This window comes from Ictidomys tridecemlineatus, chromosome 13, assembly GCF_052094955.1.
Source record: "Ictidomys tridecemlineatus isolate mIctTri1 chromosome 13, mIctTri1.hap1, whole genome shotgun sequence".
Lineage (NCBI taxonomy): Eukaryota > Metazoa > Chordata > Mammalia > Rodentia > Sciuridae > Ictidomys > Ictidomys tridecemlineatus.
In genome coordinates, this window is record NC_135489.1 from 43,355,546 (window position 1) to 43,381,648 (window position 26,103).

The window sequence follows — 26,103 nt, forward strand, 5'->3', positions numbered from 1 at the left end:
TTGTACCCTCAGGGTTAAGTGCCAAGGTACTATGCAAATGACAGTCAAAAGGTAGGCAAAGGAGAGAGAATTTGGATAAGCCAGAAGCTGCATCTGTGAGGAAATATTTCAGATATGGCATCTCAATTCTGTCTCACTTCTAAATATGCTTTTTTCCCCCCTTAAGATCCCTGAGGGCATGGCCTGATATCAGTCCCCATCACTCTGAGACCAACTCTAAACATTTTGACCTAGCTTGTAGGGAGGGCTCTTTTCCATCTGGCGTGGGCTGCTCCAGCCTCATTTTTCAATCAGCCTGAATCTACACCCCAGTGAAGAGTAATCACATGGCAGGCTTGTTCAGTTTCAGACCTTTGTCACTTTGCCACTCCTCTCCTTTTAATCTTACCTCCTACCCCTGTACTTGGCCACCTTTCTTGTCCTTCAGGTCTCCAATGAACTTTCTCTTTCTTTCCTGCCAACCTACAACTAAGTTTGATGAGTTAGAGGCCCCTCCTGTGTACTCTTACAGTCCTTCTATACATCACTGACTCCCTGGATCATACTGCACTCCTAGCCCCACAGACTGTTGAATTCCACAAAAGCAAGAACTGTGGCACATCTCCAATCTGAGCATTGTCAGGCTCAGTGAACACTGGTCTGAAATAATTACAAAAAAAGAAAGAGAAATTCCTAAGGAACTGAGTCACAGTGAATTAGAGAAACCAGGTCCTATAAGTGAATGAAGACACAAGAAAAAAAAAAAATTCTTAACAAATGACTCACTCAGCGAGGTAAATGAGATATTAGCCCTACATTCTCTTTCTCTTAAGACCATTCTGTAAATATGCAGTATGTACCACACTATACCAGGGAAAGAGGGAGCGGTAACAGGAAACCAGACTTACTTCCCTCCAAGGGCAACCTGATTTCTTCCCAGGTTAGGTCCTTATTTAAGTGTTCCTGAAAAAGCAACAAAAAATAATGTAATTCAACATCAATTAATGCATGTTTTAAATGAACCTTTATAATCCTAGTCATTAATAAAACATTTACAGATAAAATGAGGTGATGTTAAGAAATTTACTTCAAAGATACCTGTGAAGGAGATTAGGGCAAGAGGTAGATGGGACAAGAGTTGATAGCTTCTGAAATTGGATGATGATTGTGTTGGAGTTGATTATAGCATTTTCTCTGCCTTGGTTATAAGTTTGAAATTGTCCAAAATAAAATGGCAAAATGATGATCCTTTTCAAAAAGTGTGGAAGGAAATCTTTCTCCACATTGCCACGTGGGTCAATGAGTGTAAAAACAAGAAGAAAAACCCAGCCATTCATCATCTGCAGCCAGCTTGGTCTTGGTCAGTTGGAAAACAGGAATGTTATCCAAGGTTAGTAAACTGTAATCAGTTCCACATAGTTTTCAGGCACCAGAGTTTACAAATCACTGCAGTTTGACTTGTAACTCCATTCTTATGTCCGCAAGAAATACAGCCTGTGTCGATTTCCCCCTTTATTTGCTGTGCCAGACCATACTTTTCCACGGCACAGCCAGCCAATCTCAAAAACCACCCAGGGACGCCATTTTATGATTACTAGCACCGCCTTCCCTCTCCTTTTGCATTGTTTTCACAACTCAAAACGTTCCTCCTTTTAAAGCTGGCAGAAAGCAGCAGCAAAACAATTCCTTTTATTGCTTCTAACATTTGTTGCTCGGAATAGGGAACTTGTTCTGCTCCAAGAGGCCTTTCACCTCACTCAGGTATGAGCGTCCATGACCCAAGTGTCCTCCCCTCCAGTCCTTTCCGTTTTCTCTGCTCCCACACCCCACGCAGCCTTAAGCAGTGAGAGTTTCTCAGCCACCTTCCACCACCCTGGAACCCCCAACATTCCTGTCTCAGGTCTCACAGGGGCACTTCCGCCTCACCCGGCCCTTCCCTATTTCTGTTCCCACTGAAGCACTTCCGCCCCACCTGGCCCTTTCCTATTCCTGTTCCTTTCCTATTCCTGTTCCCACTGGAGCACTTCTGCTCAGCGTGGCCCAAAGTTCCGGGGCACACAACCTCCAGCTTGTATGAATGGGTTGGGGATGACCTGGCTACCGCTTTCAGTTTACTAAGGAGGAGAGCATCCAGACAGGACTCACGTTCTTTCTCTTTGTCCTTTGTAACCCAGACTGAGTTTCCTGTAGTGCTGGTTGAGTTTGTCCTTTCCTTTGCTTCTTGACTCTTTTGGTCTTCATTGAGTGCCCCTGGAGATTCTGTTTCTCCCTCATCCACAGCTTTGCCCAGAGGGTGGCCTATCTCTAGGTCTACAGGTGGAGCCGGCTTTTCTGCTCATGGTCTCTGTTCAGATTTTTCTCCTGCCCTTTCCTTTACGTCTTTTTTTTTTTTTTTCTGTTCCACCTAAATCTAAAGTGAAGATGCCTTTGTATCCATGCCCAATTTCCTGTATCCTCCAAAGGCTGTTTTTGGTTTTGAGTTTTGCATCCGAAAAACCATTTCAGTGACACTTCTTTCTATTTTGGAAAGGTCTGTGACAGTGTACTTCTCTGCCACAGTTGTTCTTTTTCTTCCTTAAATCCTGTTCCTTTGTGCCTTCAGTCTTCTAAGAATTGCCTTTGTAGAAATTTTTGTTGGCTGGCTTAGAATACCTTCTATTATCGTGAACCCATGACCCACTAGACTTTCCCATCAACCCTGAGCATTATACTTATTTTATAAGATAAGCTGAGATAATTTTATAAAAGAATAAAGACACAGAGAAGCTGATTCATTCAGATTAAAGCTACTAACTAGCCAGGCCTCATTCTCATTCCACATTCCTCAGTTATTCTTGATTCCTTTACTTGATATAAATTTATTAATCACTCATTCTGTGCCTGGGTATATCCAAGTCTAAACCTTGAAAAGGAGCTTTTATCTAAGAATAAAAAGCACAGGATTTATCTAAGAATAAAATGATTTTCATCTCTTCCATCTGTTTACTAAATGACTTACGATCATTAATACTGATTTATTTCAGGTCCCAAAAATTATCAGTGTAGGGGCTTAGATTTCCTTGTAAACTTCTTGCTCAGCAAATACAGATAGAAATAAAAACTCTATACCAAAAGCTTTTCAGTCAGTAATGGCCATCCTTTTGATTCCCATCAGTGTGAGGAGGTACTTTCTGGCTCAGACATTATACAAATTCCCCAATGCTACTTAACTAGTTGGGCAAGTTACTCATCTTTTCAAGCCTATTTCTACATCTTTAAAATGAAGATAATGGATTTGTTACACGAATAAAATGCTGAGGATAGAGCAAGGCATCTAGAAATCACTTAATTAATGTAGCTCCCTGTTCTTCCCCTGTCAACCAAAAATTTATCATGTTATTAACTGTAAAGAGTGAAATGTTTTAATAAGAGGCAAACCTGTCTCATTCTTTCCCATCCTGCATCAGACTGTCCTGGAAACATTACAAGTAAGTGACTAATCATTTGAGTTTTGGGCCTACCATCTGTTTGACTGATGTGTCAATAAGCATGCCGTGAAGGAATCCCCAGGATGACTGTAATCCACACCCCAGATCACCACCTATACTTTATGGAAAGCTGGATAAAAACACTAGCTCAGAAAAATTGATTGAGTTTTACAAAATCTACCCTACTATTGTTTTCTTCTTTGCATACACTATCTTCAGATAGAGAATAAATTTTAAAATTATCTTTTAAAAAATTTTACTGAAACAAACATGCACAGGGAAGCAACTCCTACTTCTTTGCTTATTGTATTTTAAGAGGGGTGAAACTGTGTCCCATTTCAACATAAGATTAGAAAATGATTTAAAAACAACAACAACAACAACAAATTCAAGCTGGGAGGCAGGAGGATCGCAAGTTCAAAGCCAGTCTCAGCAACTTAGTGAGGCCCTAAGACCTTCTCTCAAACTAAAAAATAAAAAGATCTGGGGATATGGCTCAGTGGTTAAGCATCCCTGGGTTCAATCCCCAAAACCAAAAACTTTTCAAGTGAATACAGTGACATTCCAAATCAGAGATAGACTTGTGAGATCAGCAATTTTTTTAAATTAAGAAATGGAGCCATTTGCCTGCCTATAGTATAATGAAAAGTAAAATAAATCTTTTGGTAAAGAAATCTATTTCTAGTGTGCAAAATCTATTTTCAGATATAAAATATTTGTGCATCACTAGCTACTCCATTGCTTGTTTGTAGAACAGATATGGCCACTTTCTGTTCACTGAATATATACTAAAATATGTAAGTTCAACCTTAATGGGATAAATAACCCTGGATGCAAAATGCTTTAACTGTAGCATGCTGTACAAATGGGAAAACACATTACAGATCCCTGTTTTTTAAAAATTACCTGGAGTTGCTTATTCCAAAACTAGGTCACATTTCTGGGTGATCAAATATTTATTTTTTTTATGATGATGCCTGGCTATTAAGATTGCTCTTTTCTAAGACTTAAGAAACTAGACTGTAAAAGGAGAATATATTCTCCTAGACAAGTGATATTTTAAATTTTTCTTTTTTATAATAGATGTTGGCATATAGGCATTATTAGAAGTTTAGGATTATGAATGTAGAAAACTCAGAAAACAGATTTCTTAAAAACAGAATTGCTTCTTTAGTATCAGTTTTAAAGGTACTTTGGAGCTATTACTTTTTTTTTTTTTAAGTAGCAGAGAAGGTTGTTTTAAGTAAGATCAGGGAAAAGAAAGGAACTTCCATTACACTGACAGCACTTAGCCATAATCACCACGTCAGGAACATTTCCTTTGCACGTCAGGAACGTTTCCTTTGCAGGTGACACTGAACAAAAGAATATTCTTGAGAAAACCTGAAACCATTTTGAATTATCTCGTCCTGAGCTATTATCAAGCAGGGATCAGCACTTCTGAGCAAGCCATAACTATTTAATGGATGATTTTTCCCTATTTCCATCTGCAAAAGTACTACCTTTGACGGTGACACAGAAGTGTAGCTCTTAGTCTTAGTGGCCAGTTGATCTAATTGTCTTCACTGTTCCTCTTTTCTATCACAGAATCGGAAGACTTTTTGATGGTACAGAGCCTATTGTTTTGGACAGTCTCAAACAGCACTATTTCATTGACAGAGACGGACAGATGTTCAGATATATCTTGAATTTTCTACGAACATCCAAACTCCTCATTCCTGATGATTTCAAGGTGAGGGCATCCATGTTAAATTAACAATATTTATGTGATTTGTTTTGACGTGCTCCAAAAAAATATTTCTAGTTCTATATTTTTAACATATGCCAACTTTCATGGCATCAGAGGTCTTTTTGAAATGGTTTTACTGTCTTTGTGAAATACAGCATATGATCATTAAAGTTTTACATGACCGAAAGCGGATTGCTTTTTTTTTTTTTTTTTGAAAAAGATTTTAATGACAATTAAGTTCAGTGCTCGCTTCGGCAGCACATATACTAAAATTGGAACGATACAGAGAAGATTGGCATGGCCCCTGCGCAAGGATGACACGCAGATTCGTGAAGCATTCCATATTTTTTCCAGTAAGATTGGCAGCCATTATGAAGTCAAACAACAACATGTGCTGGCGAGGATGTGGGGAAAAGGGTACACTTGTACATTGCTGGTGGGACTGCAAATTGGTGCAGCCAATTTGGAAAGCAGTATGGAGATTTCTTGGAAAGCTGGGAATGGAACCACCATTTGACCCCGCTATTCCTCTTCTTGGTCTATTCCCTAAAGACCTAAAAAGAGCATGCTACAGGAACACTGCTACATCGATGTTCATAGCAGCACAATTCACAATAGCAAGACTGTGGAACCAACCTAGATGCCTTTCAATAGACGAATGGATAAAAAAAAAATGTGGCATTTATACACAATGGAGTATTACTCTGCATTAAAAAATGACAAAATCATGGAATTTGCAGGGAAATGGATGGCAGTAGAGCAGATTATGCTAAGTGAAGCTAGCCAATCCCTAAAAAACAAATGCCAAATGTCTTCTTTGATATAAGGAGAGTAACTAAGAACAGAGTAGGGAGGAAGAGCATGAGAAGAAGATTAACATTAAACAGGGATGAGAGGTGGGAGGGAAAAGGAGAGAGAAGGGAAATTGCATGGAAATGGAAGGAGACCCTCATGGTTATACAAAATTACATACAAGAGGAAGTGAGGGGAAAAGGAAAAAAACAAGGGGGAGAAATGAATTACAGTAGATGGGGTAGAGAGAGAAGATGGGAGGGGAGGAGAGGGGAGGGGGGATAGTAGAGGATAGGAAAGGCAGCAGAATACAACAGACACTAGTATGGCAATATGTAAATCAGTGGATGTGTAACCTATGTGATTCTGCAATCTGTATACGGAGTAAAAATGGGAGTTCATAACCCACTTGAATCAAAGTGTGAAATATGATATGTCAAGAGCTTTGTAATGTTGTGAACAACCAACGATAAAAATTTTAAAAAATAAAAAAAAAAAAAGAAATCAGTGAAAAAAAACAATTAAGTTCACTTCTAATGAGTCTTGGCAAGCTAGAGAATAACAGGGAATTTTATCTCCAAGAAGACAACTTTGTCTCCTATAAATCAAAAAGAAAGATTAACAGTAAAAATTCAGAACTGTTCCCTTTAAAATCAGTAACAAGTGTTAAAGGTGGCCACACCAGAAAATATCACTTTGTGCTAGTAACTCTAGGCAACAGAATTGGACCAGGACTTATAGGAAGCATCAGTGTTAGGAATATATGAAAATGTGATTTTTGCAGCTGATAATGTTTCCCTAAACAGGAGACTCTAAAGAACCAACTAAATACTGTTAGAAGTAATAAAGACCTCATTAAAGCATCTAAATTCAGGATCAATATATTACAATCAATACCTTGCTTTAGAATAGCAAGCCTCAATTTCACAGTATAAAGGAAAATTTCATACCACAACAAAAATTATAATACCTAGGCATAAACCTAACAATAAATGTGCAAAGTCTGATTACAGAAACAGCAAATCTCGACACGTAAACATAAGAGTCGGCTGATGAAGGAACATTCTGTGTTCTTGGGTGCATAGCCTCAGTATTCTTGTCAGTTATCCTCAAATCACTCTAGACACTCAATGCAAACCCATTTAAGTAATAGATTTTTTAAATAAAATGAAATCTGACCCACTTATAAAGCTTTATAGAAGGAAAACAAGCTTCATAATCAGAAAAAATTATTATGGGTTGTGCAATTGGTAGTAATGGTGGGGAATGGTAGATGTATCCTACCAACATCTGAACATACTATCAGGCAATAATTTAAAAGTGTGATTTTGACAGAGCTGAAATGTACAAATAGATCAATGAAGAAGAAGATCCAGAAGAAGAAGTAGGTGTGTGTGTGTGTGTGTGTGTGTGTGTGTGTGTAGCAGTTTGATAAATTATTAAGGTGGGTATTCCAAACCAGTGAGAAAAGAAAGGAATAGTCAATTATTAGCACTGAGACATTTGGAAAAATTTGGAAAAAAGCTAGAACCCCTATCTCATGTCATAAATTCATAAAAATTTAATAAATAAATATAAAAACTGTACTACAAAGATATTAGAAAAAATACAAATGAATTTCTAAAAGTATAATTTTGAGGCAGAAAGGGCTTACCTAAATAAGACTTACTACCCAGAAGGCATCACTGTAGAAGAAATATTTGTAACAAAAGATTATTATCCATCAAAAAACAGCTCCCAAGATATAAAAAACATACAAACCCAGTGGAAAACTTTTTAACTATAAACAAAATTTTCCCAAAGAAAAAAATATATGAATTGCCAATAAATATTTTAAAAGATACTCAATCTCTTTAGGCTCAAAGAAACAAAAATAAAATGATACACTCCTTCTTATCCTTTAAATTGTCAAAAATTTAGAGGTTGATATATGCAGTGTTGGGGAAAATAAAGTGTGGCTGGGAATGAAAGATATTAACCATTTTTGGAGGGTAATTCAGCAGTAGCTATTCACATTCAAACATATGCATGCCTTGATCTAGCAATTTTATACCTATTAATTTATCTTATACTAATATTCATATAAATATGTAAACATATGTGTACATAGAATGTTTATTGCAGTCATGTTCGAAATACCAAAAACTGGACATAGCAAAGTTCAACAGTGTCAGATGGTTACAAATAGTTCACAATATTCATACACAGAGTAGTTTTGGAGAATGTGGTTCATGTATCTGCTGATGTATAGGAGGGAAAACACCAAAAGTTTATTATTTAAGAAAATGCAATTCACAGAATATTATGTTCACATTTATGCAAAAAAGAGAAAGAAAGAAAGAAAACCCGTATATATGTGTACATCTAAAAACAGAGAAAAAGGACTAGAAGACAGCCCAAATTAATAATGGTTCAGGAGCCTCTCATCTATCTTCTGAATTTTGAACAGTAGACCATGTGCCAAGGATTATTCGTGAAATGGAAAAGAGAGTACAGAGGAGTTACATTGTGTGCATATTTATTTTACATGAAAACAACTAGTACATTTGACAAGAAAATAAGGGAGAGAAGAATAACTGCAGCCAGTACATGCAGGTCCCTTGCTACCCTGGAATAAACCTGAGGAAGACTCCTGAGCTTGCTGCTCGCAGCCAGTAGCAGTTCCCAGGGTGTGCATCTCACCATGATGAATGTGATTCCAGGATCTAAAGATGTGGGGACTTGGTTTGTGTAATGTGGCTCCTAAATGAAAAGTCAGCCACTTCATCAGTGATGATCTCTTCCAAATCAGGAAGGGAAGTGTATTGAGAAGCTGCTTCCAATAAGGCACCCTCCTACAAAGTTTTTAAGGGTAATTTGCAATGTGTACAGTTTTTTCTTTACATGCCAACTTTTTAATCTTTTTCCTATATTTTCCTGTATGCTATTTTATTAATAAATTTGGGCAAAATTTTGTCTAGGCCTCACAGGTAGTAACTGGATTAGACAAATGATATCTCTTACTCTGGTCCTCATGCTAGGGACACCCAAGCTCAGACACCACAGCAGAGGAAGATGACTGGGTTTAGGTGGCAGTTCCAAGGCCACTGAGCTTTAAGAAAGCAAGCTCGCTTCCTACACTAGCTGCAGGTAGAACAAAGAGGTAGGGAGAAAGTCATGCTCACCACAGGAAACAGGCACTGGCCCCACGCAAAGAGAGGAAATGGGGCACAAATTCCAGCAGCGTCCCTGACACTGATCAGACGTGGTCCCACCAATGTCAGGCACTTACCACGTGGATCTGGACTTTTTTCCTTGTGGAAGGACAAGATTAAAAAAAAAAAAAGGCAGGGGGCTAAGGTGTGACATAGAAAGGTAAAGAGGCACTTTTGTTCTTAATCTCATAGTTTCCTAGAGAGATGGAGTGAGGGAAGAAATTTCACTTTTAGTTCTCTACACTTTAGTTTGAATTTTGTTATTTTATTTACAAGGAGCAGGCATCCACATATTACTTAAGTAATTAAAAGAATATGATGAATTTTAAAAATGAAGTTGTCCCCCAAAAAGTCAAATTATTGTGGCTGAAGACATGTAGAAGGAAAAGCAGCCATAGGATTCCATGTGTTTTGCTATCAAAGTTGTATATACCCTGGACTTCATCACAAATAAGTTTGGTTGGTGCAATACTAAAGTCACCTCATTTTTAGGTGATTGCATTTCCAAATGCCCACTTGGAATCCCTACCTAGGGAATTCATTAGCTCCTTAAATACAAGCTGCCTGAAAGTGAGTTCACCCTGGCAGCTTCTCATTCCCCACCACCACCATGAAGCCCACTCCCCTTCCCGTATCTCTTGTCTCAGGAAGATGCCAGCATCTGCCATGCTCAGGGCAGGCACCTAGGGTCATTCTGGACTTTTTCCTCTTCTTGGCCTCCTACATACATCCCATCTGTTAATCTGTCCATTTTACCTCTTGGATACTTTTGGAATCAATCTACCCTCTCATCCCATCTCCCTGGTCCCAGGCACAGCCACTCTCAAGACTACTGGGAGTGGCTTCATAATGGTCTTCCCTCTGTCATCAACTCTTTTCACCAGGAGGCACTTATTTTAGTTCCATTTTTTTTTTTATTTTGACATGATTATAAATTTACACACACTTGTTAAAAAAATACAGAGGGAGGGCTGAGGTTGTAGCTCAGTGGTAGGCGCTTACCTTCCATGCATGGGGCCCAGGTTCAACTTCAGCACCACATAAAAATACATAAATAAGATAAAGATATTGTATCCATCTACAACTAAAAAAAAATTTTTTTAAATAATACAGAGGGATCCCATGTTGCCCAGTCCCCTTCTCCCAGCAGCAACATGTTGAAAAATGATAATACACCAGCACAACCAGGATGTTGACACTGGTACTGTCAAGGCACAGGACAGTCCCATCAGCACAGGGTTTCCTCTGGTTGCCCATTGATACCACACTCACCTTCCTTTCTCCATCCCCCATCTCCACCCCATTTCCGGCCAGGTGATCATAATCTATCCTGCCAGAAACTCTGCAGGATCTCCCTGTTATTCCTGGAGCAAAGCACTCTATCCTTGCCAGAACCCACGAGGCTGGGACGGCCCTGGCCCTGGCCCTGGCCACTTCACCCAGCTCTGCCTACACATATGCCCAACAGGAATTGCCTTAGCTCCTCAGTCCCCATCTTCTTGCACCCTTAGGAACAGGCCTCTGCCTGCTTGTCTGGTTTGCACTGCTGTTTTCCTGGATTTCATTTGAATTCAGGGCTCATCTTACTCATCACAGCCCCAGGAAATCTTCCTGGGACTGCCCTGTCTTAGCTTTCCTGTGCCCCTGACTCTCCATGGTCATGCACAGTACATTTGTAATTTTCTGTCTCTGTTAATTAGCACTAGACACCCAGTTGTATGTTTGGAGTGCTTTCAGTTGCCAGGGTCAGAATAGCCAATTAACAATGGCTTAAAGGAATGGAAATTTGTTTTCCTCCCATAAGAAGTCAGAGGTGCATGGTTGTTGGCAGAGCTATCTGCTCAGAGATGTATCAAGGACTAGGACTCTGTCTTTTTGTTTTGCTATCCTCTGCTGATGTTCTGGTCTCATGACTGTCACCTCAGAAACAGAAAGTGAGTGCCATAGCTCCAGGCATCACATCTTTATTCAAGGCAGGAAAAAAGCAAAAGGTTCTTTAGTCACAATACTCTATCTTCATCAGAAGGTCCCCCAGAAGACTTCCCTGGGTGGTTCATTGGCCAGAACTGAGCCAGCCACCCGAGCTTCAGAGGAGGCTGAGAAAGTGATAGTTTTTCCTCTTTATCAGTCTCAATAGTGAGAGAAATAGGTAAGGGGTAACAACTGTGAATAGCTGTTTGGAAAGCCAGCCATCCCTGTTCGTCACACTTGGTCAATGCCTGCCAGTGAACATGTCAGTACCTGTGGCACAGGCAAGTGCAGGGTTGGGTGAATGAGTGACTCTTACGTTCACACCGGACTCTGACTCATAGCAGCTCACCTGAAACCTGGCCGTGTGTATTTTTCTATCTCACTATGAATATGAGTGTTGTGCATACGTCACCTTCCTTACTGCATGTGAGGTTCTTACAGCAGGGACATTTTTATGTATTTCTTGAGGACAATGTGTACTGGGCCCACAGTAATTTTTTTCTTCTCTCTTTTTTTATTGATTCTTTTTAGTCATACATGACAGTACAATCCATTTTGATATAATTATACTAGCATGGAACATATCTTATTCTAATTAAGATCCCAGTCTTGTGGATATACATGATGATGAGATTCACTATGGTGCATTCATATATGTACTTAGGAAAATTATGTCAGATTCATTCCACTGTCTTTTCCTACAGCCCCTCCCTTCCCTTCATTCCCCTTTGTCAAATCTACTGAACTTTATGCACTTCTATTCTTCTATCCCTCACCCCTTATTGTAGATTAGCCTCCACACATCAGAGAAAAGATCAGAACTTTGGCCTTTTAGGATTGCCTTATTTCACTTAGCATGATAGTCTCCAGAGCCACAATAATTTCTGAATTAATTAAAACAACACAAAAGCATCAAAATCACAGGAGACCAGAAGCTAAATATAAATAGATAATGCACTGCTTAAATCATATAGGACTAAACCAAAAATGTGAAGCATCGGTATATAATATCACCATTCTTAGCAACTTATAAGAGTGAGATATTAATTTATAATTCCTGTTATTAAAGGGGACACAGACTCCAAGGAATCACAAAACAATATGTTGGGAATTACCATTCATTTTTAGATGCAGCATGTTCCAGAAAATGAGCTAAGTATTTTAAACACATGCTTTGGTTTAATCCTCAGCACATAACCCTACATAGCAGGCATGACTTTTCCTCCAAGAGCATTCAGATTAGACAACTGAGGAGGAAAAGTCACCCACGTGAAGTCCAGCTTCGACCGATTCCAGAAGACCGTCCCTTGAGGACTCACCCAGTCACAAACCTGCCTAGGACTGGGACAGTCGCTTCTCTTCACTTTGCATGTGCTTCCTGAGGATTTCGGAGCCCTCAAAGGCCTGCCACTCCTCAGTTCTAAGTACAGACCACATCCTTTAATTGGCTAGGATTGGGGCTGCAGCCCATGCTTGGGGGAAAAAATACCAAAAGCATGTCAAAAGAAACTCGCATATCCCCAAGCCTTGAAAGGTTTCCCACGGAACCTCTGGGTGACAGGCCATAAATTAGCTCCACGGTGTTCTGGGACCTGTGAGGAGCATCAGAAGGTGGGTGGAAGCTGAGGTAGCCATTGAGCTCCTGTGGCCCATGATGAAATTGCACCCCAGCAGTTGGTCAGTTCATGCTCATCACAAATGCCGAGAGCACCTCCGAGCTCTCTGTCTGTACCTCCTGAACAGTGGGGCATCCCTCCCCTCTGGAGCTTTTCTCTGATCCTGGATAAGGGACATGGCTCTTTTGCACATGAGAATCTCTTACTGGCTTTGCTCAGTACCACATTGATTACCGGCTTCTCTTTCCCTCCATTGAATGCTTAGTGAACAAGTGCGTGAAATCATAGCATTCTACAACCCTTAAAATCTCACTCCATGAATGTGCTGTGTGAACTAGATGCCTGCTAACAATTCAGACAATTTCATGTGTTAAAACACCATTTAAATGGTACCCTGGCTTCCACTGAGAATTATTACACTCTGTTTTCTGGTCAGTGATTGCAGAACTTCTCTGAAGTGTTTTATTATGGATATAACAGTCCTCATTCCTTCATTTCCCCTACCCCCAAGTATACTGGTTTTTTTTTCATTTTAATTTTATTACCAACATACAAATATGGATCCATGCATGCATACATGCACACGTGTGTGTGCATGCACGTGCGCAAACACACACACACACACACACACACACAGAGCAGCAATTTCCAATTCCCTTGAGTCCAGAGTTTTGGTCCTGTTTTTAATGGAGAACCATAAAATTCTCTCTCTCTAGCCTTTTATTTTTATTATTTTTTAACATTTTTTTATTATTAGTTGTTCAAAACATTACAAAGCTCTTGACATCATATTTCATACATTTGATTCTAGCCTTTTATTTTTAACATCATCTTTGGTGAGTGCCCCACCCCCACAATACTAACATCTCTTGTGATCTCTCTCTGTGACTGCCCACTACTTCTAGATGCAGACAAATATGTTGCCAGGTAATCCCTGACTTACATATCCATAAGTTACAAGTCCCATAACTTACATGGCTATGTTCAAAAATGTAACAACCTTTCAAATATTATAGAAGAACCAGATGTACATTGTAGAAAATTTGAAAATATAGATAAATAAAACCAAAACTCCAAACAACGCATTCCCACTTCTCAGATTGCCAATGTTAAAACCTTAAAAGAACAGCCTCCTGGATCTTTTTCCTATGTTAATTTTTTTTTGGACAATAATCCACTACTTTTCCATTTTACTAAAATTTTATCTCCTCTAGTACTGTAATCACATGCAAATTTCCCAGATGGATCCCAAAATGTCTTTTAGAGGTAATTTTTCCAAGACAGTATGGCCACATAGTGAATCAGGTTATGGCCCATAATCCTCTTATTATCTGTTTATATGATAGTGATATATGATTCCTGTTTATATGATAGTGATCTGAAAAAGAGACTGGGCCAGGTGTCCTACAAAACATTCCACTTCTAGATTTGCCTGGTTGCCCTGTCATACAAAGTTTAGTTCACTAATCTATCCCTTAATTTCCTGTAAACTGACAGGTAAAGGTTTGATAGGTTTAAGTTAAACATTTTGGTGAGAACACCTCTCCAGGTGTGTTGTGAACCTCATGTTCCATCACATGAGCAAACCTGTCCACCAGCCACTGATGATGCTAGGATTGACCATTTAATCAGGATGACTTACATATTCCTTAAGCTGAAGCAAAAATGATCTCTGTCAGGCTCAGAGTTTTTAACCTCACCACTGTTACACATTTGTGACCAAATAATTCTTTGGGGTGGGCCTGTCCTGAGCAACATAGGATTCTGAGCAGTACTCCTGGTATCTCCCTACCAAATGCCAGTATCACCCCACACACATCAGTTTCAACAACCAAGAAGGTCTCCAGACATTGCAAAATACTCTCAAGCATCAGTGACTGCAGTTGAGAACCAGTTGACTCATGGAAAATGGAAAGAAAATATTTATGAGAGGTATTTACCAGTTTCCCTCAGATAATTAGTGGATGTATTCTCCCAGGGGTGGAAACCCCAGGACGTTCTGAGGACCTCGGATGTGAGATTTCCTAAAAGCACCGCCATTAACATGGACCTGCCCCCGCGACGTCCAGGATCTCTTTCCCTTTCCTTGGTCCTACAGCGAAACCATCTGATTGGCCCAGCTTGGCTCCAGTGTCTACCCTTTAGCCAATCAGCAGTGGCAACGTATTCAACGTATTCAAGGCTTCTTGGTTTTGAAGGCAGAGTGGTGAACTGGATAACGCCCCCCAAATTTCTTCCCCAGCACCTGTAGGAGTGCCCACCTAGGACTTCTACCCCAGCCCCGGTGTCGGCTGTTGCCATCTAGGATTTCCCTGCCTGGTCCAGAGACTGTCACTGACTGGTCCTCCTGCGCACACCCACTTCTCTCCCCGTTGCATTCCCTCAAAAGCAGGGCCATCGAGGAGGGCAGAGCAGCCACCCCGGCCCCTGCCTCACCACTGGGGAGGCACCAGGCCTAGTTCCGGTGGTGTAGAGTCCACGTGACTTGCCCAGCCAGAGTGGTGCTTCAAAATGCTGATGGATCTGCCTCCAGTCCTGCCTTCAGCACCTGTCATTGTCACCCTTGCAAGCTCTAGTCTCTGTGAGATTCATAGGGTGGGGGCAAGATAGTGACAGGGCACAGAAAGGACACTTTGTTGCTTCCGTTTCCTTTAATAGCCATTAGGATAAATCTGAGGCTGGACACCCTTCCCCCAGAAAAGCAAGAACAGTCAAAGGAACTGGGAGTTGGTGCCACCAGATAGGGGAGGGAGACTCCTGGCCAGAAGGAGTAGTGGGAACAGGTGAACAGGAGGAGAAAGTGGGCCAGTTCCATCCAGGCTTTGGAGAAAAAAAAAAAAAAATGTCAGCCCATGGCAGTATTGCAGAGTATCGAAGAACTTTAGAGAACCCAAACCCCAAACACCAACACACCCATGGCGATGGCGCTAACCTTGTCTGGAGGGGCCTCTAAAAGAAAGTAAGCCCTGCAGAGGCTTGTCTTTTCTTATCATGATTGTTCTTTAGATGCTGTTCTGTGAGAAGGGCCTCCAGAGCTCCTGGCTGCTACTGGATATCTTCCCCATAAGAAGACCCTCTGTGTGCCCACAGTACCTCAGTGGCATCTGGCACATAATCATTTTTAAATGAATGAGTGAAGCCGGGAGCGGTAGTGCACACCAGTTCAAAGCCAGCCTCAGCAACTTAGTGACGTGATGCCCTAAGCAACTCAATGAGACCCTGTCTCTAATAAAATACAAAATGGGAAACAGGGCTGGGGATGTGGCTCATTGATTAAGTGCCCTGAGTTCAATTCTCACTATCAAAAAAAAAAAAAAAAAAGAATGAGTGAGTGGTTGAGTTGCCTTTTGAGCATAAGGACATGTCAATCACTATGAAAAACTTCAATCACATTAGGAATTAAATAAGCCTTTGAACAGTTTTGTGTGGAAAGCTAAGTTGTGACCCCAGAAGTCCCAATCCCCAGGCCCTGTGACATGTTACCTTACGTAGCAGAAGGGACTTTACGGATGGGATTAGGTTAAGGGTTTTAACTAGGGGAGATTATCCTGGATGATCCAGGTGGGTCCTGTGTAATCACAGAAGCCCTTCTAAGAGAGAGGCTGGAGGCCCAGAGCTAGAAAAGGAGATGTGACAGAGGAAGTGATGTGATTGCTGGCCACAGACCAAGGAATTCAGCAGCCTCTGGAAGCTGGAAAAGACAAGAAAAGAGACTTTTTTTCCACTAGAGCTTGAGACAGCAGGCAGCAGCCCACTGAGATCCATTTTGGATTTCTGACCTCCCGAACTTTAAGGGTATACATCTGTGTTGTTGTTTTGTTTTGTTTTACTTTGTTTAAAGTATTTTTAGTTGTAGATGGACACAATACCTTTATTTTTATTCATTTATTTTTATGTAGTGCTGAGGATTACACCTAGTGCCTCAAACATGCTAGGCAAGTGCTGTACCCCTGAGCTACAACCCCAGCCCCACATCTGTGTTGTTTTAAGCCACCAAGTTTATGGCAATTTCTTACAGCTGCAGTAGGAAACTAATATGACATGTGTACAGTGTTCCTCCATCCAAGGATATTTTCTGAATTTTATATATTTTATCAAATAAGTTATAAGTATGGCCTATTCAAATTCTGGAGTCTACCCATATTTACCTTGTTATTCCATGTATCTGTATAAGGTTTCAGGGAAATTCACCTGTAAAATGAGATCTTGACCTTTGTGCCTTGAAGAATCATTGCAAATCTAATATATATATTCTCTAAGATTTTAAAATCACTTAAGCACCACAATAGATCTATGCATAACTGGTTTCCCTTTAACTGAATATGGGGCTAAGCAAGTAACATGAATGATGCTTTCTTAATCAGAGATGATACAAGGGGACCCAGAGCCTTCCCTGCTGTGCTGCACCACAGTCGGGTTCCTTTGCTGAAATCTCGCTCAGAAGGGCTGAAAAGTGGATGGTCTGGATTCATTTCCTTAAGGAGAATCGCTGGTGCTGAAGCAGCTGCCGCCCCTACACTATTTCCAAGTGCCCTGAGAAGAAGAAACTAAAGTTATTTAGAGTTTTATAAAAGCCAAAGGAAAGATACTGTCAGATCAGAACCAAAACATGCAGAAAGACTGAGAGACCAGAAAGGGATGAACCCAGGACCAGAGAAGGCACCATGCTAGCCTCTGAAAGTGGGATTTAGGTAATGAAATTAAATGAGGCTGCTTAAGGGAGGAGAGGAGGCCCAAGTTTCTAAAGGAAGCAACCGATGAGATTGACTGCTTTCTGCAGGGAGTTTTCTGATGAGCCAAAAATGGAAATGTCCCTGAGTTTAACTCTGCAGAAAACGGTAGCACAATAAAAGGGACCTTTTTAGCAATCCAGTTGCCTACGGCTTAGAGGCTCCTCGACCTGGGGAGCCTTCCATGGGTGCTCAGCTGTTCTCCCACATCACTCCCACCCCCAGCATAGGCAGAAGCTCTTCCCTGGAAAGCAGACAGAGCAGCATAATAAAGGAAAACCACGGAGCCAGAGAAGTCAAGGAGAGCCAAAGAACTCCTGGCAGCTTGCAGCAGTTCAAGGCAAGGCCCCAAGATGTTGCCCAGGGATCAGGTTGACCATGGAGGGCCCTTCTAAGCCTTCGCTATTATAACCACAAATCCTTCAGAAATCACTGAGCAGGACCAAATGTCTCAAAAGGGCCATTAGTTTTCTAATTTTCTAAAAGCAAGACTTCAGAACAGTTTGTTAAACATGTGGTTTATGAATTTAGAGGTAAGGAAATGGTGAGGACTCTGAGTCAGCCTAGGGACTTCTAACCCAAGTCCTCTTAGCCTCATTACATTTTATTTTATTTTATTTTTTGAGGGCTGGGAATCCACCCAGCCCCCAGCATGCTAAGCACACATCTACCACACCCTCACCTTCGGGTTATCCTAGACAAGTTGGTAGATCAGGGCTTTGTTATGGACATAGACTCGCAGAATATTAGGGCCAGAAGCACTTTTAATATAATTTGTTTCCCTCATTTTGCAGATAAGAGGACGAGAGCCCTAGACAGTCAAGGAGAATCCCTGGGCAGTATGGAGACTTGGGCCCCTTTCAGAACTCCATGTCCCCTCAGAGTCCACCCAGACATACAATATTTCAACAAATGCCATGATTATGGGCTGGATCATCTTAGAATTACAGGTTTTATAACTACTTGAAAAGCCGAAATCCAGAGTCTTAATTTCTTATTACTTGAGCATCACCCTGAACAAAGGGCCATACATAGTCCCATCTTCTCAGTCCTTTGAGAAATGATTTTCACAGAAGCAGAATAAATGACACAGGTGAGAGGGAGACTTAGGATGCTGGATGAGCGAATCTAGGGTTTCTCAAACAGAATACATTCCAAATCTACAGTGTGAAAGTTAAAGAGTGACAGATAATGAAGGATTCAAACACTTTCACAAGGCCAGACATGGTGGCCCATGCCTGTAATCCCCAAAACTCGGGAGTCCGAAGCAGGAGGTTCACAAGTTGGAGGCTATCCCAGGCAACTTAGTGAGACCCTGTCTCAAAGTGAAAACTAAAAAGGGCTGAGGACGTGGCTCAAAGGTAAAGTGTCTTCTGGATTCAATCTCCAGGACCAGAAAATAAAAAAATAAATAAGAAATAAATAAAATTTTAACACACACTTAATGAGAAAGAGCTAACTCACAGAAGCTCATGTGAAAAAGGTTTAGGGATTTCACTGAAAGCAAAACATGAACTACAGAGTAATGAGATGATGAGAAAGCTGAGTTGGCCTTATACTATGTGGTAGGCAGAATAATGGCCCCCGCAAGGGGTACCATCCTAACTCCTGGGAGCTACAAATCCATTACCTTACATGGCAATATGGAATTTTCACATGTGATTAGCTAAGGATCTTGAGTTGGGGAGATTATCCAGGATTCCCCAAGGGTGCTCAATGCAATCACAAGGCCTCTTCTAAGTCAAGAGGGAGGTAGGAGGGTCAGAGCAGGGCCACAGGTCAGGGACAGTGGGCAGCCTCTGGAAACTGGAAAAGTCAAGGAAGTGGATTCTGCCATGGAGCTTCCAATGGAAACAGCTTTACTTCTGACTTTCTTCTCTGACCAGAACTATGAGAATAGATGTGTATAGTTGCGTGTGTGTGTGTGTGTGTGTGTGTGTGTTGTTGTTGTTGTTGTTGTTGTTTGGTTTGTTTTTTCTGCCAGGAATTGAACCCAGGGGTGCTTAATCCCTGCGCCACATCCCCAGCCTTTTTAAAATATTTTATTTAGAGATAGGGACCCTCTAAGTTGCTGGGGCTGGCTTCGAACACAGGATCCTCCTTTCTCAGCCTCCCCAGCTGCTGGGATAACAGGAGAGCACCACTGCACCCAGCAGGGTTTATGTAGTTTTAAGCCATTCAGTTGGTTATGGTTTTCCCAGTTGTGATAAGAAACCAACAAGGGCAGCATTGATAATAACAGTGTTAAAGCATCAATCGAGGCAGGTGCTATGAGCTGCACTCACTGGCGCACAGCTGAAATGGCAGGCTCTGTTCTGGTTAGGATATTACGGAGCATGCTGACAAATCAAGGACACGCTGGATGTTGAGCACCTCAGATTCCTAACAAATGAGGCAGAGCTGAAAAGATCAAGTATGTTCCGCCTGAAGAATATGAAGACCAAACAGTCATCTCCGAATTTTCTAAGAGTTGGCAGGTCAGTGAAAGATCAGAATCACCATAACTCTAGAACAAATATGCTGGTGCTACTGTAAGATTTAGATCTTCCTAAGGAAGACATCTGCAGCAATGCCACACCTCGCTAGGTAGTGAGTCTTCTGTCCCTGGAAGCACTGCTAAGCAATCAATGTCCAGTGATGTTGAAGGTTCTTCCAGAAGATCAAGGCTGGTCAAGAGGACTGCTCTCAGCACCTTTAAGTTGGCTCTAGAAAGATCAGGCATATTTTTCACAGGAGTCTCAGATCCTTCCTTCTGCTAAAATTTGTAATGAAATCTCAGAAAAATTAAAAGCTGCCACAGACGTTCTCATTTCTATTGCTTGTGTAAGTCCCACTGCTGGCTTTCCATCTCTTTGGATGCTGTCATCTTGATAAGTAAGTATTTAGGTCAGTATCTCACGGTTGGTGTGATTCATAGATGGCACAGCCTGGGAGTGGGGAGCCAGGTAGGCCAGGGGAACCTGTGGCATCTCCCAACTCCTCCCCTAGAAGGCTGGGCTGGGGGCCCCAGTTCTGCCCTGGCTTGAGAGTGGCCACACCTCAGCTTAATCCTCAACTCCTTAAATCCAAACAGTATCACCTTACAGGTCAGGAGGCTAGGCAGGTAGGAGCATGTACAGGGAAGACTTCAAGAGCAATGGCTTCTTCTCCTGTGGGGAACCAACACTCCTGCATGCTGGGGCTGCTAAGAGGACAGAATAAGAACACAGCTGATTCTGCTGAGTGTCCATGAAAGCATCTTCCACTTGGCTCTAGTTTCTCAGTCTGGAACGTGTATCTCCATCTAGAGGCAAGGTACCTTGTCTCTTCACAAGGTCTTCTCTGGAAATCCTGAATAAAGCTGCTGCTGCTGCTGCTGCTGCTGCAACTGCTTGATTTGCAAAAGAAAGAACAAAGTACAACATGAAAATAGTTCCCCTGTGGCCATCCTCAGCTCCAGATGGCCCACGCCATGCTCTTGGAGGCACCAGGCCACTGGTTTACAGCACTGACTCTCATGCAGGCCCCAGGCACTGCCCGCCAGCTCCGGCCCATGCAAGGAAAGCAGAGATACCTGTGTCACTTGATTAAAACATTCTCAGTCAACATGTCTAGACAAGTATCCACTTATCAAACACCCAGAAATGATTGTGACCATAGCTACGTTTAGACATAATATTGACCAGCTTGTTAACATTGTCCCTAAGTTGCTGCCTCCCACCCCAGTTCTGTTTTGTCTTCTGATCTTCTTCAGTGGCCTGTGTATTTTAATGCCTATTGGATTTCTGGCTTTAATTCAATCATTTTTTTTTTTTTTAATGCTAGAGGAAAAGAAGCCCTATCCAAAGACTGGGTGACTGTGCTCTCAGAAATGGACAAGTTCCCTTTTTGCACCTGTAACTTGCAGGTGTCAGGGTTTAATGTTTTCATTTCTGGCTTTTCCATGGCAGCACCGACAGAGGGCTTGCAGGCAGGGCAAGCCCTTCGCATCTCCAGCTGCCTCCCCTAAACCATCACAGATCAGCACAGGTTTAGGCAAACACTGCATGCTTGCCCCCAGAGCCCCTCCACAGCTGTCTCCAGGCCCGCGCCCTCCATGCCCCAGCCCCATGCCCTCCCATGGTGGGTTCCGAAGCTGCCACTGAAGGTGACAAGAAGTGTGGGCTTTGGTGACATGCACGTTTGCACAGCTGTGCCCAACCTTAGGGTATGAGTTCTATCCAAGAGGAAACGGGGATTCTCACCAAATCAAACTTGAAGAAGTGTCCAGAGGCATTTTTCTACTAAAAGAGAAAAGTTTGGGGTGAATCCTTTCACATTTCAGTTTTTCGCCTGCAAAATGGGAATGATAAGGGTTTCCTATTGACGGGGCCAGTCTGAGGACTTCGGACTTAATTCCTGTGAAGTACTAAGGAGCCTGCCAGGCCCTACTCCCCATAGCTCCTCTTGTCTTCACTGAGCAAATAAATGGAAATCGAATCTTTATAAATATGTTATATGTGAAAAATGTACACCTAGATTTGACTATTGAAATAACGACAGAGGTGAAAAAGTATCAGCTGTTAAATGTGGCTGTTTCCGGTACTTGATGTTTGTATCTTGCACTGTGAAATGCCTTTTTATCCCCCACCCCAGGACTATACTTTGTTATATGAAGAGGCCAAATATTTTCAACTTCAGCCAATGTTGTTGGAGATGGAAAGATGGAAGCAGGACAGAGAAACGGGTCGCTTTTCACGGCCCTGCGAGTGCCTCGTGGTGCGTGTGGCCCCAGACCTCGGGGAAAGGATCACGCTCAGCGGTGACAAGTCCTTGATAGAAGAAGTGTTCCCTGAGATTGGTGACGTGATGTGTAACTCCGTCAACGCGGGCTGGAATCACGACTCGACACATGTCATCAGGTTTCCACTAAATGGCTACTGTCACCTCAACTCAGTCCAGGTACAGCAACACCTGCTGTGTGCCATCAGATGACACTTTTAGTGCTGTTGCTTGACTTCACCTTGCTAGCATCTTTCTTCCCATGAACCAAGACACTCATGTGGGGGGGTGATTATTCATCCCTCTTTAGCATTCAGTCAGTCAGTCACACATCTTCATTGAGCACCCACTGTGTGCCAGGTGCTGGTAAAAGCACTGAAGATAGAGAAGAGAACAAGATAGACAGCAGCTCTATATTGGTGGGGTGCGGTGGGGGTAGACATTGATCAACATCAATATTGTCCAAGTAGCAGTAACAGGATATCTCAGGTAAAATGTTCCAGGGAGAGGGATCAGCAATTCTGAAGACCCCAAAGTGGGAACGTGCTTGGCATATTGAAGAATATCAGGAAAGCCACTAGTGTGGCTTGAAGAAAGTGAATCAGGGAGAATGGGTGAATACTGGGACACGAGGCCAGCAGTGACTGGGGAAACTTGCAGACAGCCCCAGAGAAAGCCGTGAGCACTCTAGATTTTTTTTTTTTTTCCTTTGGTTTCTTTTGGTTTGGGTCATTCACAGATGTGAGTCCAATGGAAAGCCATTGGAGGATTTTTGAACAAAAGAGTGACCTGATGTAGTTTGTATTTTAAAACAAATATTCCTTCAGCAAGTGGAAAAGAATAGAGGCAAGGAGACCCGTTAGAAAGCAGTGTGCCAAGACGTCATTGAGAAGTATTTGATTCTTGAGTGTCTTGAATGGAGAGCTAAAAAGGGTTTCTGACCAGGACTGTGGGTGGCAAGGCAGAGCCCCGGATGCCCAAGCTTCTTGACAGAGGAACTGATGAGTGGAATTGCCATTTTCTGAGATGGAGAAGGAGACCTGGGCTGGGATTCAGAACTCTGGTTTATACCATGTGAGGGGCCCCAGCCTTAGGCGCTGATAGGTGCTGTCATCGTCATAGCTAACATGTGCTAAGCACTGATGCTGCCCTCCTGGGCAATGTCCAGTGTGTGCCTTGTCTTCTTATCAACAACCCTAACAAGTAAGCCTGCTAATCCCCCCCATCTTGCTGCAAGAAAACAGACATGCCTGGGTCTTGACTGCAGATCAGTGTGACATGAAACTATTTGAGGTCCTTGGAGTAAGGGTTTGGCTTTCTCCCCCTCTCTAGATTTGCAGTGGGCCCATGACTTCATTCAATATCTAGCTAACAAAACTTCTCCCGAGCTCAGACTAGAAACACTCAGTAGAGCAGGCTGCCTCTGGAGGATTGTTCCACAACTATTTATAATTTTTAAAATGTATGAGCAGATGTCTGAGAGCAGAACAGAAGAAAGCGCTGGCAGAAAATGACCCACAAGCATGCTAGTGGAAAGCACATACTCTCATCACAGCTCCAGCAGGCCACATTCACATTCTCCCCTGTGTGGATGGCGCCCCCTGGAGGTGTTTGGCTGCATTGCCCTGGCTGAACAGCCTCTGTGGCTTCTAAATGCCTGTAAAGCCCACAAAGCCTTCCCCTTCCCATGCACCCCGCCCAGGCCCAGGTTCTCCACCAGAGCCCTAGGAGGACCAGAACCACTCAAAACCAGGACAGCAAGTCCGTAGGCCCCACTCCTTGGCCTTGAACCTTTTCATCAGTTTATGTGCTTGACGCATTTCCCAGATCAGATGTGAAAATGTTCATCTGCGTTAACATCATCCTACAACAGGGCCATGACCCACTCTTGCTTCCTGCTTCAACCACCAAGAAACAGATGTCTGCCTGCCGGTACTCAGAGACTTTGGGATAAGGTGTCTGATGCCTCAAATGCCACTGAGTTATTTAACATTCTCGAATGGTAGCTAAATCTAAGCAATTTTGCTAATGAGTTGGTATTTAAAAACTAATAGCATCAAAAGCTATTTGCTTATATTGAAATAAGTACTTGGCCACATTCAAGGTAAAATTGGATCATATGGGATAGTTATCATATTATGTGTATCAGAACCCCTGGGGAGAAAGAATACTAGGGATTTCTTTATATTAGCAATTTAGTGACTATAACAACACTGAGAGAAAAACAGGTCTCAGAAATTATATGCATTATTGTTTACAATTTCTTCATCTTTAAATTTCTTCTCCAAATAATGGCAAAGAATCCTTCCAGAAAAAGCAGGAGCATCTCTTGCTGGCAGGCTATACTCATGCTTCTGCTGGAGAATTCCTTGGAGTAGACACTTTTACGCCTTTTTATTCACCTGTTCCCAATGCATATCTTGATTTTGAACTTGAATTATATTCTTCATGCTGCCCATAGGCTGGCTGGCACTTATGTGCATTTTGAATTTACCTATGGAGTCCTGGCCTCACGGTTGCCCACACTTGTAATCCCAGAGACTCGGGAACCTGAAGCAGGAGGTTGCAAGTTCAAAGCCAGCTTCAGCAACTTATCAAGGTCCTAAGCAACTTATCAAGACCCTGTCTCAAAATTAAAAACTTTAAAAGGCCTGGGGATATGGCTTAGTGGTTAAGTGCCCTTGGGTTCAATCCCTGGTACCAAGCAAACAAACAAACCAGAATAGATCCCTGCACATAGAATATTTATTTAGATATTTAGAAGGACTTGGGAGTTTTCCTAATTTGCCAGAATTTGAGGTTTTAATTTTTAGAAAACATACTCTCCTGCTCTCCAATCTCATCTAGTCAGCTGTTTTCAAGGTAGCAGGTTACGTTCCATATCAAGGGAGGAAACCAAATAAATAATATTTTTTAAAAAGTAGGAAGGGGTCACTTTATCATTGACTATATTTTGAGAGTTATTTAATAACACTTCACTTCATTCCAAAAACAAGTAAAGCAAAGCATTTTTAAAAAATTATTTTGGTGTCCTCTTGTCTATGGAGTGATGTAGAGCAATTTAATTATAGGCAGAACCCTGGCAGGGAACATTTACAAGCCTAACATTAGTTAGATTCCTAAAGAAACAGAATGCTTTAGGTGAGTTTCCTGTGCTTCTGCCTATCTTGAGTTACAAGTACTGTTTCCTGCAATTAAGAGTATCAGACATGTAGTGACAAATGCAGGGATCTTTCTGGCACTAGGTATTTGATTGCAAAATTAAAGATTAGATCATCTGACTTATGTGAGAATTTTAGAATGTCTATCATGGATATATTTCCTACTACATAATCGGTGCAATTTTTCTTCTCTCCTGAAATGCATGCAAAGCAATATACCTATTTTAAATACCACGAACAGAGAACAATGTAGACAGCAGCTCTATTGTTGGTGGGGTGGGGTAGGGGTTGATATTGATCAACATCAATATTGTCCAAGTAGTAGTAAGAGGAAAAATAGTAGCAGTATTCTTTATCACCTCATAGAATATAATTTTGAAATGTGAACTTTTTTTTAAACAAAGAAGGCAGCATTGCATATTCAAAACAAAACAAAACAGAACAAACAAAAAACAGTGGGATTTGAGGCCAAACATATTGGACTTGGAAACCCAGTTCCATTACTTTCTTACTACTCATGAGTCTCATTTTTCTAATCTGTAAATTGGAGCTCTTAGCACCAACTATTTGTCATTGGTATGTGAAAAGCAAGCATGCATGTTTTAGGTATTAGAATTTTTGCTCCCTCCCTCCCTCCCTCCTTGCCCATTAATCCAGGATCTTCCTTTGAGCGTAGAAATGCCAAAGGACATAAGGGTGGGCTAAGGTGGCCTAGACCTGCACG

At 41.7% G+C, this 26,103-nt stretch overlaps 1 protein-coding gene and 1 non-coding gene across 4 annotated transcripts in view; both read left to right on the top strand.

Annotated features, from left to right (window-relative positions):
* Nucleotides 1–26,103, top strand: part of Kctd1 (potassium channel tetramerization domain containing 1) — a 97,379-nt gene that overhangs the window by 70,230 nt on the left and 1,046 nt on the right. Inside the window, exons 3-5 of one of the 3 annotated variants that reach the window (XM_021728931.3) lie at nucleotides 3,426–3,446; nucleotides 5,034–5,178; nucleotides 22,093–22,398. In XM_021728931.3, the coding sequence (XP_021584606.2) occupies nucleotides 3,426–3,446; nucleotides 5,034–5,178; nucleotides 22,093–22,398 (472 nt within the window). The remainder of the gene's footprint in view (nucleotides 1–3,425; nucleotides 3,447–5,033; nucleotides 5,179–22,092; nucleotides 22,399–26,103) is intronic. The other 2 variants (XM_078030217.1, XM_005329053.5) reach the window with 2 other exon arrangements.
* Nucleotides 5,418–5,524, top strand: LOC120886686 (U6 spliceosomal RNA). Its single transcript, XR_005729765.1, has one exon. It is a non-coding gene; the product is annotated as a U6 spliceosomal RNA (small nuclear RNA).